The 15329-nt window shown below is 34.7% G+C and overlaps 1 protein-coding gene across 1 annotated transcript; it reads right to left on the bottom strand.

Annotated features, from left to right (window-relative positions):
• LOC107720510 (synembryn-A-like) lies at window positions 1-12502 on the bottom strand. Its single transcript, XM_016528237.1, has 10 exons — window positions 12271-12502; window positions 10087-10134; window positions 5879-6505; window positions 4612-4706; window positions 4134-4284; window positions 2259-2354; window positions 2030-2174; window positions 1111-1150; window positions 932-1066; window positions 1-819 (listed from the first exon to the last, which is right to left on the bottom strand). Exons 1-10 carry the CDS (start codon window positions 12358-12360, stop codon window positions 684-686), a joined length of 1563 nt encoding a protein of 520 aa, XP_016383723.1. The 5' UTR covers window positions 12361-12502; the 3' UTR covers window positions 1-683.
• Between the last annotated feature and the right edge of the window lie 2827 nt (window positions 12503-15329).

Consider the following 15329-nt stretch of genomic DNA (forward strand, 5'->3'; position numbering starts at 1 on the left):
ACAAATTCAGCTCTTTTATTATCATCTCACAATAAATTTCTTTAAACATAATGTGATATAAATGATTCAACATTCCCTTCAGTCATTCACACATAACTACACGGGCCACCAACAACAATATACAGTAATTCATCCTTTTACCACACAGAACAAAAGAAAAGTTGATCACAGGAGGCTTTATATGCTCCTGGGTAAAACAAAAAAAATGCTGAACTGTCGTTCCTCATAAATTATCACATCTCATAAACTAGATATTTATTGTAACTTAAAAATCTCAGCTCATCCTAAAACCAAATGAATGAATAAATAAATATCAAGGCTCCGTCACTGTCATCACCCAGTGCCACATTTGTTTTCTTCTCAGACCACGTTCTAAATGAAAAATAAAATCTGTGATGTATAACTTGACATGAATCCTGCTATATGAATAAACTAGCACTGTGCAACCAAGCCTTGTTTTCATTGTCATTGTACAGAAAAGACAGGCCAATACAATAAACCTGAATTACGAAATAACAATCACCAAGTGTTTTCCTTTGGAATAAAAACAAAGCATTTAAATCTTCGAGTGTCAAACGATTCAATTCTTTTATATGACTCACCATAAGCTTCTACTTTTGATTAGAATTAAATAAACAATCCTATCCTTCCTGTTAAAAGACTCGAGACTCATTTCAGGAGAATTAGTTTGTGTCACTGTCGCTGTCAGAATTATTGGACTCTCCAAACTGTTGGCTGGCTAAATAATGAAGCTCTTGTGGCTCCAATGAAGTCATTTTACCATCAGCTCCGATTTTCATTGGCTGGATCAGCTGCTCCCTGAAAGAAAAGCATGTTAGTGGTTACTTACAGCTGACGTCATACTATTTTGAAAGCACAATGAGAGCATCGCTGCTTGTAAGCTTTGGGCTTCCTGAAGTCACTTTATTACCTGGAGAGTTTATCGAACATGTTGACCAGTTTCATGGCTTCGTATTCTTTCTGTTCTTCAGTCATTCCCTCCATAGGGTTAGGCTGCTCCTCCTCCACACGGCCGGTCACTGGATTGATGCTGTACAAGACAAAAAAAAAAAAAAAAAAAAAAAAAGTGGATCATCCAGGTAACCACACAGTATTAAAGGGGTCATTGTGTACTTGATAAACCTGGAAACTGATAGACAGAAAATAATTTATTATTTTATTACAAAATATTGTCTCTTCAGCTTTTGGCTAAATCTATATATACACTACTGATCAAAAGTGAGATTAAAAAAATTTTTTTATTTTATTTTATTCAGCAAGGACGCATTAAATTAATAAAAAATGACAGTACAGACATTTATAATGTTACAAAAAACTGGTTTCAAATAAATGCTGTTCTTTCAAACTTGCTATTCATCGAATAATCCTGAAACAAAATGTATCACAGTTTCCACAAAACATATGAACAACTGTTTTCAACATCAATAAATAATAAGAAATGCTTTTTGAACACCAAATCAGCATATTAGAATGATTTCTGAAGGATCATTTGACACTGAAGACTGGAGTAATGGCTGCTGAAATTTCAGCTTTGCGTCACAGGAATAAATTATATTTGAAAATAAATTAAATTGTAAGAATATTTCACAATATTACTGTATTACTGACTTTTGATAAAATAAATACAGCTTTGGTGAGCATAAGAGACTTTTTTTTATTTATTTTTTATTAAAAAAATCTAACCAATCCTAAACTTTTGAAAGTTTATGTAGGTTAATCACTTTTTTTTACTAAGATGATAATATGTGAGGGTGATTATCTTTGCAGTCACTACTAGAATACATCATTTATTCTTAATTTAAAATTGCATTAAATTCACATAAAATTGCATTTTCCAAACTATAGTAAAGAAATATATTACAGAAATGTACTGGTGTTCCTAAAACAATTTTGCACACACAGAATTTTTTTTTTTTACAATAATTTTAGTTTAAAATACACTTTTTTTTCAATGTGTGATCTCAATATTCCGGTGATTTTGTGTATTTTTAATGATAATGTAACGTACCACTCTCCTTGCACAGCACAAACAGGAACTCAGCCGCACAGTGCTTCACGTCTGTGTCTATGTGTGTCATTAGACGGACTAGCTTGTTCCGTAGAGCGTGCCCGACCTCAGGTCTGTTTTTGACATCTCGTAATGGTGGAAGCACCTGCGTAGACACACAAACATACACTTTCATTACCAAAAAGAAAACATCTCTCAAGTTCACAATCAAGTTTTTAACCAATCTCACCTTAATTCGTAAAAACTTCCTGGTCTCTCTGTGGATGCGAGCGCTTTCCGTTAGTAGATTTAACGAGGGTAGCAGTGTTTCTTTCAGCTTGTTTCCCTGGAAACACAACGTCAACAAGTTGAGATGGTGAGCAGTTAAATAGTTGTACACTGGAGCTCCAGCTGTGTCCTGGTGTAGAAATCCCTCAAAGCGTTCCCTTCACACCCAGCACAAAAACAATAACAACACAACCAGCACAAACAGGTGTAGAGCAGCTCCCAGAAAAGAAAGAACAAAAATAACTTCATCGCAGGTGTTTCACCTCAACCTAACCAGGTACAACACAGCAAAATTCCAGTCCAATTTTATTTGTATTCACAATACAAATTGTTTCAAAGCAGCTTTATAGAAAATCATGAAGTCAGTGTTTATAATATCTTGATATATTCATGCCTTATAGTCACATTTAGCAGATTACCCTGTTGAAAAAAACAGCATATGCTGGTTAGGTATGTTTTGACGCTGGGATGCTGGTTTAAGCTGGTCCTTTGCTGGTTTATGCTGGTCCTTTGCTGGTTTATGCTGGTCCTTTGCTGGTTTAAACTGGTCCTTTGCTGGTTTAAGCTGGTCCTTTGCTGGTTTAAGCTGGTACCAGCATAAACCAGCATCCCAGCGTCAAAACATACCTAACCAGCATATGCTGGTTTTTTCAACAGGGTAGAGCAATGATATATGAAATGACATAATGAAGCAGTTTAGATTTGTTATATAGTACATATCGTTTTACATGAGTGTACTGTATGTGGATAAAGTTGGACATAATTATATATTCAACTTTTATATATTACGTATTTATATGTATGTGTGTGTGTATATATATATATATATATAGCTTTCCATGAATGTACTGCATGTAGGTTTAAAGTTGGATGTACAGTAGTATATAATACTTAATAAAGTTTATATTTGCTATTAAGTATATATCGCTTTTAAATGAGTATACTATATGAATCTGGGTAAGGTCGGATGTATTTATAAAAGTTGTATAATCTGTAAATTAATTATAAATGAATGTAAACTAATTTCTATTTTGTAACTTTTTAAATTTTTTTGGTTGGAAAATAGATAAAAAAATAAAAAAATATGTAAATAACAACTCACAAAATGTGTATTTCTATATATGATTTGTATATTTACAAAGACAAACAAAAATGATGTTTAGTGTGATTGTGAAGTGTGATTTCGGACCAATGAGATTTCACTGTGGCCACCCACCACTGGAAGAAATGTGAACGTTCCAAGCAGCAACCTTTCTCTTGAAACCAACACGGAAGTGACTTAAACTGCAATTCATCGACTGGCCGCTAGAGACAGGCTCCAAAAGGGAGTCAATCCCATAGACGCCCCATGCTAAAATGCCCAACTTTACAGCAGAAAAATTTTTTACAGCCTGGTACAAAAAGTGGTTTAGGTCTATATAGCTAATTTGTCCTTCATGACAACTGTGAGTGGGGGTGAATTTTTTTATAACTCATCCGTTTATATTACCGTAAGCCTTAAAGTTATGTATAATTAAGGGTGTGGCCACTTGAGCGACAGGTGGATTGCACCTTCGAGCTAGGCGGGCGTGGTTTCAGCAACCAGCTCCACCCACAACCCGCCTCTTTGCCCATTTTTGATTATCCAGGAGTGACGCGCTGCCAAGATGGCGACAGCCGGCTCCGCCCACTTTGGGCTTCAAAAATGCTCTTCAGAAACCTACGGGAGACATCGGACACTACGTCCATGTTTTTATACAATCTATGGAACGTTTTATTGTGTTTTTTAACCTTTTTAAGGGATGTTTTGAAATATTAACAGTACACTTTTGCACAACAGAAGTATTGCGTTGCTCACCCGGTCGAGTCTTTTCTCCATAAACTCCACCAGCACCTTGACGGCGTCCATGTTGACGCCCATGTACTCGATAGAGCCCTGCTGGACTTTAGGCATCAGCAAGACGTCAAGACACGGAAGCGGCAGGTTCCCCAGAAGGTTCACCGTGTGGCTGTAAAACAAATTCACATCAAATTTGCTTTCCTTTTACAAATCAACTAATTAATTGGGACTGAGATCCCTGTGGATCTACTCTAATTTGTTACCAAACTCTACAAATCAGAGCAAGACACATGGTGAGAATCTGTGCCAGTGTGTCACTGTCTCAAACAACTTTACATGATTTGGTTGTGCACTTTAATGCATTATTGAGAAACTGTATCCTTGCCTTAATAAACCTCTGTGCATCTAGATCTTCTGCCTCTCTGTGTGTGTGTGTGTGTGTGTGTGTGTGTGTGTGTGTGTGTGTGTGTGTGTGAGTGAGTGTGTGTGTTTGTACCTGTGCATCTCCTCCGTGCGCTCTTCTCCCTCTGAGGTGCTCATGATGCAGTGTCTCAGTATAGCACCCAGGTGTCTGTAAGTGGCTGCTTCCTCCTGCAACACACACAGACACGCACACCCACACACACGCGCACACACACACACGCGCCACACACACACACACACACACACACACACACACACCAGCACAATGTCCCATGAAACCACATTAGATCTGCCTCACTAATTAAATACTGTTATTTACAATGAGAGAACAAATCTAATTTCTGCAGGTGTGTAATCCTTATTCAGCAAAATGTCAGAATGAAATTGACACGCTTTTGTGGGATTAGGAGAAAATTTGAAAATGAAAAATAACTTATCTTATCACAATATTAAGAAGCAGCCAACAAAATTACACATTTAATCTGCAGCAAGGAATGCACAATCCCCAAATATCAGTATTGGTTTATTTTCTAAATTTTTTTTTTTTTACATTATTTTATTTTATTTTTATTTATTTATTGCATCAGTCTTAATAGGCAGATAATGGAATCATATTTTTTCAAGTTTAAACATTATGATCTTTTTTATGCCAGATTTGAAAAGTATGAAGTATGCATCAGCATTTATTCATAAAATTGGCCATCATATTTGTTAGCATTGAACATGAATAATAAATGAAATATTTCTTGAGTACCAAGTCAGCAAATTAAAATGATTTCATTCTAATATGATGATTGAAGACTGGCTGCTAAAAAATCTGCTTAACCATTATATTATAGCTTTTTATATTATATTAATTATATTATATAACCATATATTTTAAAATATAATAAAATAGAAAACAGTTATTTTATAATAACTGAATGGTAATGTACAGGTATTTTGAATTTTATTTTATATTTATAATTTATAATATATTCAATTATAGTATTTTTACACTGTTGCATTATTTTCATGAGAATTAAGCACATCTTACTGGAATACAGTGTATTTTTGCAATTCTATTACAACACAATTGTTTCTTTTTACAATAACTTTTATTGTATTGTCATAAAATGCAAAAATTCCTAATTAAAAAAAGGAATTGTGGTCTTTAATGCAATATATATATATATATATATATATTCTTTACAGGTTTCATGAGATACACCCATTGAAATTGGGCCAAAATTATATTCCAGCATATAAACAGGGCATTAAAATTTAGGAAACAGCAGCACTGTCACTGTTTGCCCAAAAGATATTGTCTGATACAATTGAATGTGGTGGCACAGTCTCACCTCATCCACCTTACGGCTGTTGCAATCAAAGGTGACGTTAAAGAGGATCTTCAGGATCTCCATGGCTCGCTCCGTCTCCTGCCTCCCCAGCGGGGGCAGCTCTGAGCAGCCGTCAAAGCCTGCACGTGCCACCTCGTAACTGTCGGGCCAGCAGAGACCGAGCGTGGCATCCAGAGCCTCCGACAGCAGACTAACACCCCGCAGCTTACGTGCCAGCTGGGCTCTTATATCCACACGCAGGGCGGTGATCAGGAACGTGAGGCGCAGGTCGAAGAATCGCACGTCGTGGTTCCACTGCGGTTCACGGCACTGTTTCAGCCTCTCGGCCAATCCCACGATCAGCTGGAGCTCCGCTCCCGCCTCCTGAGCCGCCTCGCTGTTGAACACGATGTTACACAAGCACTTCAGGGCCTCCACGATCACTTCCAGGTCCGGGATCTCGGGCGTGACGCCCTCACCCTGACCAAGGCCAGCATGTCGGATCAGGATCTGCATGGCGTGGCGGGTGGCAAAGGGAGCCAGGCTCTTCTTGTCACGGGACAGGATGCGGATGGTTTCCAAGCAGGCCAGCTGACAGGACGGCTGGAGGTCTCTCTCCAGGAAGCCCAGCACTAACTCGCCCAGACGCTGAGAGACGAGAGAGAGATACGGTGAACAGCAGCAACCATCTACACCATCACTTGAGTCAGCGGTTCTCAAATGGCTTTGCTTTAAAATCTAGATTTTACAATGGACAGTATCAAATGTGTGCACCGTTTTTTGTTTTTACTGCTTAAAAAGTACTTTAAAAAAAGTAATTATTTTAAAATGTAAATTATATGCATGTGTGAGTCTGTGTGTGTGTAAAAATTATAATTACAAAAAATAAAAATATTACAAATTATGAAACATACATTACAATTTCAAAGTTTGGGTTAGTGATTTTTTTTTTTTTGAAAGAAGCCTCTTATACTCACCAAGGCTACATTTATTTGATCAAAAATACAGTAAAAACTGCAAAATGGTGAAATATTATTACAATTTAAAATAACTGTTGTCTATTTTAATATATTTTAAAATGTCATTTATTTCTGTGATGGCAGAGCTGAAATCATTCAAACCTTCAGAAATCACTTTCAGAAATCACTCTATTACCCTGAGTTAATGCTCAAGAAACATATCTTAGTATTATTAATGGAGTAAACAATTGTGCTGCTTAATGTTTTTGTGTAAACATTTTTTATTTTTTTTCAGAATTCTTTGACGAATAGAAAGTTCAAACGAACAGAAATTTAAAACAGAATTCTTTTATAACATTATAAATGTATTTACTGAGACTTTTGGTCAATTCAATGCTTCCTTGCTGAATAAAAAAGTATTTCTCTCTTTCTTTAAAATAAATAAATAAATAAATAAATAATAATAATAAAAAAAAATCAAAATCTTGGCTGACTACACATTTGAAGGGTGGTGTAGATATTTTAGATTTTAAATATAAAATACATAAATAGATATAAAAAGATATAGAAATCAATAAAAATTGCAAATATACAACATATTTAAAAATACATTACATATAAATACATCAATTATAAAAAGACATGAAAATTCTGTCTGTGATCCTATCAGAACAGACCAATTGAGAAACCCACCAATTGAGAAAAACTGTTAGAGGCTACGAGAGAGAATCTCTTGAGTGTTATTTTCCTGCGATTCAGTGGTTAAAAACTTTCAGCTTTGAATTCATGTTTTAAAAACACACTTGAGACCTGTTTATGCTAGAGTAGCAACATAACAACATTATGTCCATATTTCCCAAGGTAATTTAATGAATCACACTGGGTGTTGTAGAAATAGACACCTGGAGTTCCTGAGAGGGATCGTTCATTATTGTTAGAGTAGACAGCTCGCTATATACACGGGTGGAAGACTGACAACTCCTCAAATTCTCCCTGACTGTGTTTCACTGCCAAGACCTCCAACTGTCTCACTCTAGAATTTAGTTACCAGATTGGAGTCCAACTGTGACACGTCCTTACATAGCCCAGTCAAGCAATGAACAAAACGAGATCTGTTTGAAACCCATCTGTGACACCACACGGTGATAACCAAATATAGCAGCATTATGGGGTTACAGTCTTTACCAGGGGTTTCCAAAGTGGGGCCTGCAGTTTTATTGTGAAATGCTATGGAAACAATTATGTACAACAAATTATTTAGAATTTATACAAATATTTTCCAGACAATATATTAATAATTTCTTTCGCCTTTAGTATAAATGAAATGATAATTATGCATGTTTTAAATTAAAAGAGCAACAAAAATGGTCTTCCACCAAAAATAGCAGCATTATAGTGTTATAGTCTATACCAGGGGTTTTCAATTTGTGATTTGGATCAAATTTTGGAGAGAAAAAAAAGGTGAAAAAATCTGCTTACAAGCTAATCTGTTATTACTCATGCATAAAAATCACATGGTACATGCATAATACTGCGCTAACAGCAACAGTTACCAAAAGTGAGTTATCCAAAACTTCAGACGTGTATGCTAGATAATTTCTGTCTTTTGTGACTAGTCCCACAATGTTCTGGAATGTTCCAGAAAGCACTAGAATATTACAGAATGTTACAGAAACTTCGATGTTCCCATCTTTGCAAAAGCAAAAAACATGCAAAATTAGTACAAAAACGTATCTGTACTAAACCAATGTTTCTTAATTAATGATAGAAGTTCTAAAATTTACCTGACCACATATTTACCAAAATATTGACGCTACGTGAAAATAAATAGTACAATAATAGTTAGCACAACAGAATTATAGAAAAACAAAGTTTTGTTAGTTTTAAATTCAACTAATATTTTCCAGATAATATTTTAATGATTACTTTTGGCTTTGATAAAAATATTAAAATTACAAACACACAATAACATTTTAAGTTACTTACATAATTCGAAACTGCAAAGTGCAAAGTGTTAGCAGTTTGAAAACTCAAGAATAATAGCAACGTTAATAAGAATTCTTTCTAAATGCAGCACCGTTCTTATTTCGCTCTGTATAACCTGAACGAAAAAATATTTTTTACTAAGAACGAACCGAAATGAAAACATTTAGCTTTTAATCTGTGTATTTAACAGCCTGGGAGACCTTCCCAGGGCAGTACCTTGCCTCACCGACTAAAATTAGGGCGCCCACTACGGAGACGGCACCAGAGGTGAGGGGGCAGCACTAGAATATTACAGAATGTTACAGAAACTTCGATGTTCCCATCTTTGCAAAAGCAAAAAACATGCAAAATTAGTACAAAAACGTATCTGTACTAAACCAATGTTTCTTAATTAATGATAGAAGTTCTAAAATTTACCTGACCACATATTTACCAAAATATTGACGCTACGTGAAAATAAATAGTACAATAATAGTTAGCACAACAGAATTATAGAAAAACAAAGTTTTGTTAGTTTTAAATTCAACTAATATTTTCCAGATAATATTTTAATGATTACTTTTGGCTTTAGTACAAATGAAAAGCTTATTTAGTTGTTAAATAGCAACAAAAACTGTCTTTATAATATCACACTTACTATTTTTCTCAAATAATTTTTTTTATTTTTGCTCTTTTTGCTTTGAAAAAAAAAAATGTTTCTGAAAGTAATTTTCAGATGCAACGGGGGAAAAAACAGGATAAACAGTTTCTGAACCACATCGATTCCCATGAAACATTCTTCAACCATTTCAACACAGTGTCATCTTACAAAGCCCTAAAGTGTATTTCTTTAAATTTCTGTAATGTTCCAATCATTTGATACTATAAAAATACCCGATTCATCTAGCATTAGCCAACCAGGAATGAGAAGGCTTTGGGTTCTATGCTAATGCTACACTACATCTAAAACATCGAGCTACCCATATACCTCTTCTTGCAAATGTCCATCCTACTAAAAAGGCGAGCAAAAAATTTAAAAGAAGTAAAAAAATGCACATAAAGTCAAAGCAAGCACACATTGCTATAGTGCTATAAAATATGATTCATTAGATATCACCTGATATGAGCACACAAGCTTCTTATATTTATTGGAAATCAATTAAAGATATTTGGCAATTAAATATTAATGAATATTTATGAATACTGAAAGTAATGTATCTAAAATGGCTAGACAAAGCATTAAAAAGCTTGTTGTTCAAGGCTGAATTGCTGACTGCTTGCATTATAATGTCGAGCTAGGCTTACCTCTCTGTCTTCCTCCTCCCCAGAGTTAAATGAAAAACACTGTGATTTCTAAAAGAGAAAAAAAGAACATAATGTGAAATGCAAACACATACTGTACATTTATGCATAAATACAAAAATACTTTAAAGGAAAAGTCCACCCAAAAATGAAAATTTAGTGAAAATGTATTCAGCCTCAGGTCATCCAAGATGTAGATGAGTTTGTTTCTTAATCGGACCAGATTTGGAGAAATGTAGCATTACATCGCTTGCTCACCAATGGATTTTTTTTTTGCAGTTGAATGGGTGCCGTCAGAATGAGAGTCCAAACAAAAAGATCACAATAATCCACAAGTAATCCACACCACTCCAGTCCATCAATTAACATCTTGTGAAGCAAAAAGCTGCATGTTTGTAATCAAAAAATTCATCAAGGCAATTTAAACCATCACTTCAGATCAAAATACAAGTCTATAATCCATAACAATGCTTCCTCAAGTTAATAAATCCATGCCCTGTTGTTCTCTCACATCAAAATCCACCGACATATTTGTTAAGAACTGTTTTGGACTCGTTTTGCTTGTAAATGGCGCTTGATCTGTGCATATTTCTCTCCTGATTCAGGCGAGACGAGTTTTTCATTAGAGAAAGCAATATTATGGACAGAGAACTCGTATTTTAGATGGGAGCAACGGTTTGAAGTTAAAAACGTCTTAATGTTGGAACACGCAGCTTGTCGATTTACAAGTCATTAATTGATGGACTGGAGTGGTGTGGATTATAGTGATGTTTTTATCAGCCGTTTGGACTCTCATTCTGACGGCACCCATTCACTGCAGAGGATCCATTGGTGAGCAAGCGATGTAATGCTAAATTGATCCAAATGTGTTCTGATGAAGAAACAAACTAATCTACATCTTGGATGGCCTGAGGGTGAGTGCATTTTCAGAAAATGTTCGGTTTTGGGTTTTAAGTTGTAAATCTAAAAATGTAAATCAAAAACAAAACATCAAACCAAGTGGCATTTATTTTAATAAATAAATGGGGGGTCACCATATATTTAAACATACAGCATATGTGTAATGCAATGGAAAAAAACCGGACAAAATCTGCATAAGCAATAACAAAAAATGTTAAATTCTTGTACAGGCTGTAAATTCAATGATCATTTTAAGTTATAATCTCTTGATATGTATCAGCAACACATCAGTTCTGACCCAAAGCATGATTAGAACGCTTAAGCGCATGAACCTCTGTGATACCAGCTCACGAAGCATCAGGATCAGCCTAAGAAATCTATTTATGTTGCTTGAGTCCTAATCTAACCGACGTCACACAAAGTTCTTTAACTCATATGACTTTGCTTTTTTTTTCGGTTTCTGGGCGGATTTAAATTTACCCACTAACCTATTTCCCATGTGGATCATTTGTTAAGATTTCAAAGGCCTTTCTGGTTTTGTTTTTTAAACCTTTTGATAGGAGTTTAGGTATACGATCTAAAACGGAAGGCCCCAGTAGCAGTACATGAAGTGCCAAATATCAGTGCATAAAGTACTTATAATTATGACAACATATTGCTAAAAAGGAATGTTTTTAAGAGGAGTCGAGTAAATCTCTGCACTGCTGTTGACATCAGAGCATGTCAGCTTCGTCTCAAGCTATTTTACTGTTGTAAAGAATTATGTAATGGCTTTCTGAATGTCTGTCATTATAACATCATAATAATTGACAACATGAACACACCCATTGGTACTTATTCTATTCTATTCTTTATTTGAATATGATATTTCTCATTTTCTTTTATTTCAATATTCTATTTTTTTTTTGTATAATATTATGTAAAAACATAACGTTCCTGATAAACATCCACATCTATACGGGTAAATCACGTTCATTTTATATCCTTTACTAGTGTAATTAGCCTACTATGCATTTGCATAATTTGAAACATAATGCATTATTCTGATCATGGAAGCTCCTCATCGATGGTGTTTTTTCATGCAATATTTACAAAACAGAGGACTATTGTAACAACCAAATGTCACAGTGCAGTAAACTCTGAAATATGCAATATTTACAAAAATATATGTCTGTTATGGTATCAAAAAAGAAACACTTTCCATATACACCAAACAGTCACTTCCTCCCAGAATATTCACATCCATCATCGTATAACAGTCCTGATTTACATGAATCTGATATGTACCTCCTTATTAAAGGTCTGTAGAGCTGTCAGTGCGGCGTCCTGATCGCCTGTTTCCATCTTCTCTATGATGGCATTTAAGTCCATTTTCATCGCTGTTCCACCCTTCTGCTTTCAGGAAGAGCCAAAAATCATGTAAACACAATCAGCTTCAATCCTCCAGTTTTACCCGAAGCGATCCAGTAGCTCCTGGATGATGCGATTAAAGAAGCATTGGAATCATGGGATTTGTAGTGAAGACCATATGGTGAAGACTACCATAAAGTCCCATCTCAGGCCTGCGCATTGTTTGTTGTGATTGGCGCGGCTGTGCGAACGACGTCTTAACGATCCAATCATAGACTGCGAGAAGGAGTGACACTAGCCAATCATGTTGTAGGAGGCGGGACTTGTCGGTATACATGCTGTGGAGGATGATGAGAGTTACTCAAAAACAAAACCTATATTAATAGAAATCTGGGGTGTATGATAGAATGTGTATTTGATTCACTTTTTCATAATGGCATTTTAGAGTGTAATATAGCCTAAATGGGCTTTTTTCAAACCAAATTTCTCATATTTTTCAAACAAACAAACATACACACACACAAAAAATGTAAATGGAATGTTTTAACGTGTTAATAATGCCATTATATAATACCTCTTGTTATTGTAACTGAATAAAAAAAATGGTCCACAATGATTGATTTAACACACACACACACACACACATTGTGTTTAGTCAGGTTTAAGTCCCCACCAGGATATATAAACCAGTACACACACACACACACACACACACACACATATGAATAAATTAGACGGTATTTAATGAGACTTAAAGACAATAGCTGCTAAACATAGGTTACATATATGTTTGCTAGGTCACCTGAAAAATGCACTTCATGTGGCACATGACAATGAAAACAAACAAACAAACCAAAACAACAACAACAACCAAACAATATGTGTCATTCGCTAAAACAAAACATATTACAACAATTTCCTGATTTATTTGAATTCCAGCTGCATGTTTCCATTTATATTTAAAGCAGTTACATAAAAACGTTGTATTCTAAGGAAGTGTTTTGTTGAAACATTGGCAAATAAATCACAACAACTCATCTATTGTCTTTGTTCTCTTTGAGACTTGAATAGATGATCTAATGACAGTTCTGAGCATAAATTTAGATATCTTAAAAAGCACCTTAACCTGCTAAAGTCTGTTGGAACATTTTAACATTCGACACAAAAGAAAACTACATGGAATTGTGGAACAGGGTTACAATTACCATAAACTGAAAATGTATCCCCTGTGGATGGAGGTTCTTATGCAAATAAACGGATTTGATCAGTCTGTGATTCTTGTGCATTTTTCTAATTGATGACAGTGTTTCTACACTGATCTCTCGTGGTTGAAAACGGAACATCAGTGTAGATCTGTTGACCTGACTGTCACTGATAAGATTTCTGAAATACTTCGCACGAAATATGATTTTTATGTAACATTGCCAGTTAGTTGAGGAAACTAATAGAAAGGAATCAAGGTAATGTTTTCCATCAACATACCCCAATAAGTCTGGCTTAACTACAACAAACCACTTCCCCATTCCACATTAAAGTGTTGTTTAAACTGTGACAGCTGAACATTTTAGTGATTAAATGATTCATTCATATTTTGTGGTTTGAGGAAGTTCCCTCTAATTATCAAAGGTTTTTTTTTTTTTCATTTGTGTATGCCACTGATGTAACATCGACAGCATTATCTGTACTTTGAAATGTCTGTTAGAATATAATTTATACGTTAGAGAGGCAATGAAAACCTTGTTACTGATGTTGATTTCTTTTTCTTTAACACCACATTGTGGGAAAGGCTTCTATGTATATGCTTGTGTGCTTTCAGCAAAAGTGGTACAAAAATGCAAATTGAACCGACTTTATCTTCTACAAGAGGAAAATACTTTCACTTGCCTTTATTTATGAAATAATAAAGTCGTGAAACAGCTTTGGCTATTTTACATAAAATATAATATCTCATTTTATAAATATAAATATAACATTTTATAAAATATAATATCTCAGAAAAGCCAGACACCATGGGACTGCAGTTTTTGACATTTGTTGGTATGTTTCTGTGAACATATTTGAGTCGTCTAGAATAAATTATCCTTTAATAGTTATATAAAGTTAAATAACACTCTCAAATCTGTTGTTTTCTAGGACAGAAACAGAGGAAAAAAAATGTTCACACTTAGTCTTTCTCTCTTCACTGCCAATGTCAAGCTTATTCACTTATTTGCTTTATTTCTTTTAAACAGTAGTACCATAAAATCTCCAAATTGTTGCAAATTCACACCATTTACCGATGACTGCAGTGGCACTGCTGGACTGAGTTTGTCTGTTCCATTGTATCAAGTTAAGCAACGTGTGCATTTTAACCTTTGTGTGACTGTCTCAAAAATTTGTGACTCACACTTAATAAAGGTTTTTAAAGTGTATTATGGTTACCGTCAAACACTGTTTGGGTGTCTAGCAACAATACAATAGGGAAACATTTGGTCAACTCAATCTAAGTCACAGTTTCAGTAACATTATTGTTTGTTTAACATTTACATTACACTCTTATTAGCCTTTAAATCTTGAACATTGTGGGAAGACATAACTCTGTTCAATTTAGTTTTGCTTATGTATAATAAAAATTTTTTGACTTTCCCAAAGATTCTGGACCAGGAAATAAGTAGGCCTGGTACTGCTGTTAATATTTGCATGGTGGGTTAATGCCATTTAATCTAGTATGCAGGGGAAACCCCCTCTCAGTGGTATGAGATTTTTACAGGAAACTAAAATTTCTCTGCACAGGTTTCACCTGTTTTGTGCTTAATCATTTGTCATGAGGAATTAAATTAAAAAAAAAAAAGTACAGTTTCTATACTGTACGTGAATGGGATGTGTTGTCCACCTAAATACAAAGTCAAGTAGGCTACAAATGTAGCACATGTGAATAAACTACATGGTGTTTTTTATTGTTTGATAATTTATGTATAAAAAAGCTTTAACAAAAACACAATAGATTAATTAAACAA

Source organism: Sinocyclocheilus rhinocerous, unplaced genomic scaffold (genome assembly GCF_001515625.1).
Source record: "Sinocyclocheilus rhinocerous isolate Xijiao unplaced genomic scaffold, SAMN03320098_v1.1 scaffold3040, whole genome shotgun sequence".
In the NCBI taxonomy this organism is placed as follows: Eukaryota; Metazoa; Chordata; class Actinopteri; order Cypriniformes; family Cyprinidae; genus Sinocyclocheilus; species Sinocyclocheilus rhinocerous.

What these genes read in the sequence shown, in the direction of transcription:
- LOC107720510 (XM_016528237.1), bottom strand. Translation starts at nt 12,360, where the DNA reads ATGAAAATGGACTTAAATGCCATCATAGAGAAGATGGAAACAGGCGAT. An exon ending in CGCACGGAGGAGATGCACAG is followed by an intron (nt 4,285 to 4,611) that starts GTACAAACACAC and finishes TTTGTTTTACAG; the next exon opens with CCACACGGTGAACCTTCTGG. An exon ending in GGAAGTTTTTACGAATTAAG is followed by an intron (nt 2,175 to 2,258) that starts GTGAGATTGGTT and finishes GTGTCTACGCAG; the next exon opens with GTGCTTCCACCATTACGAGA.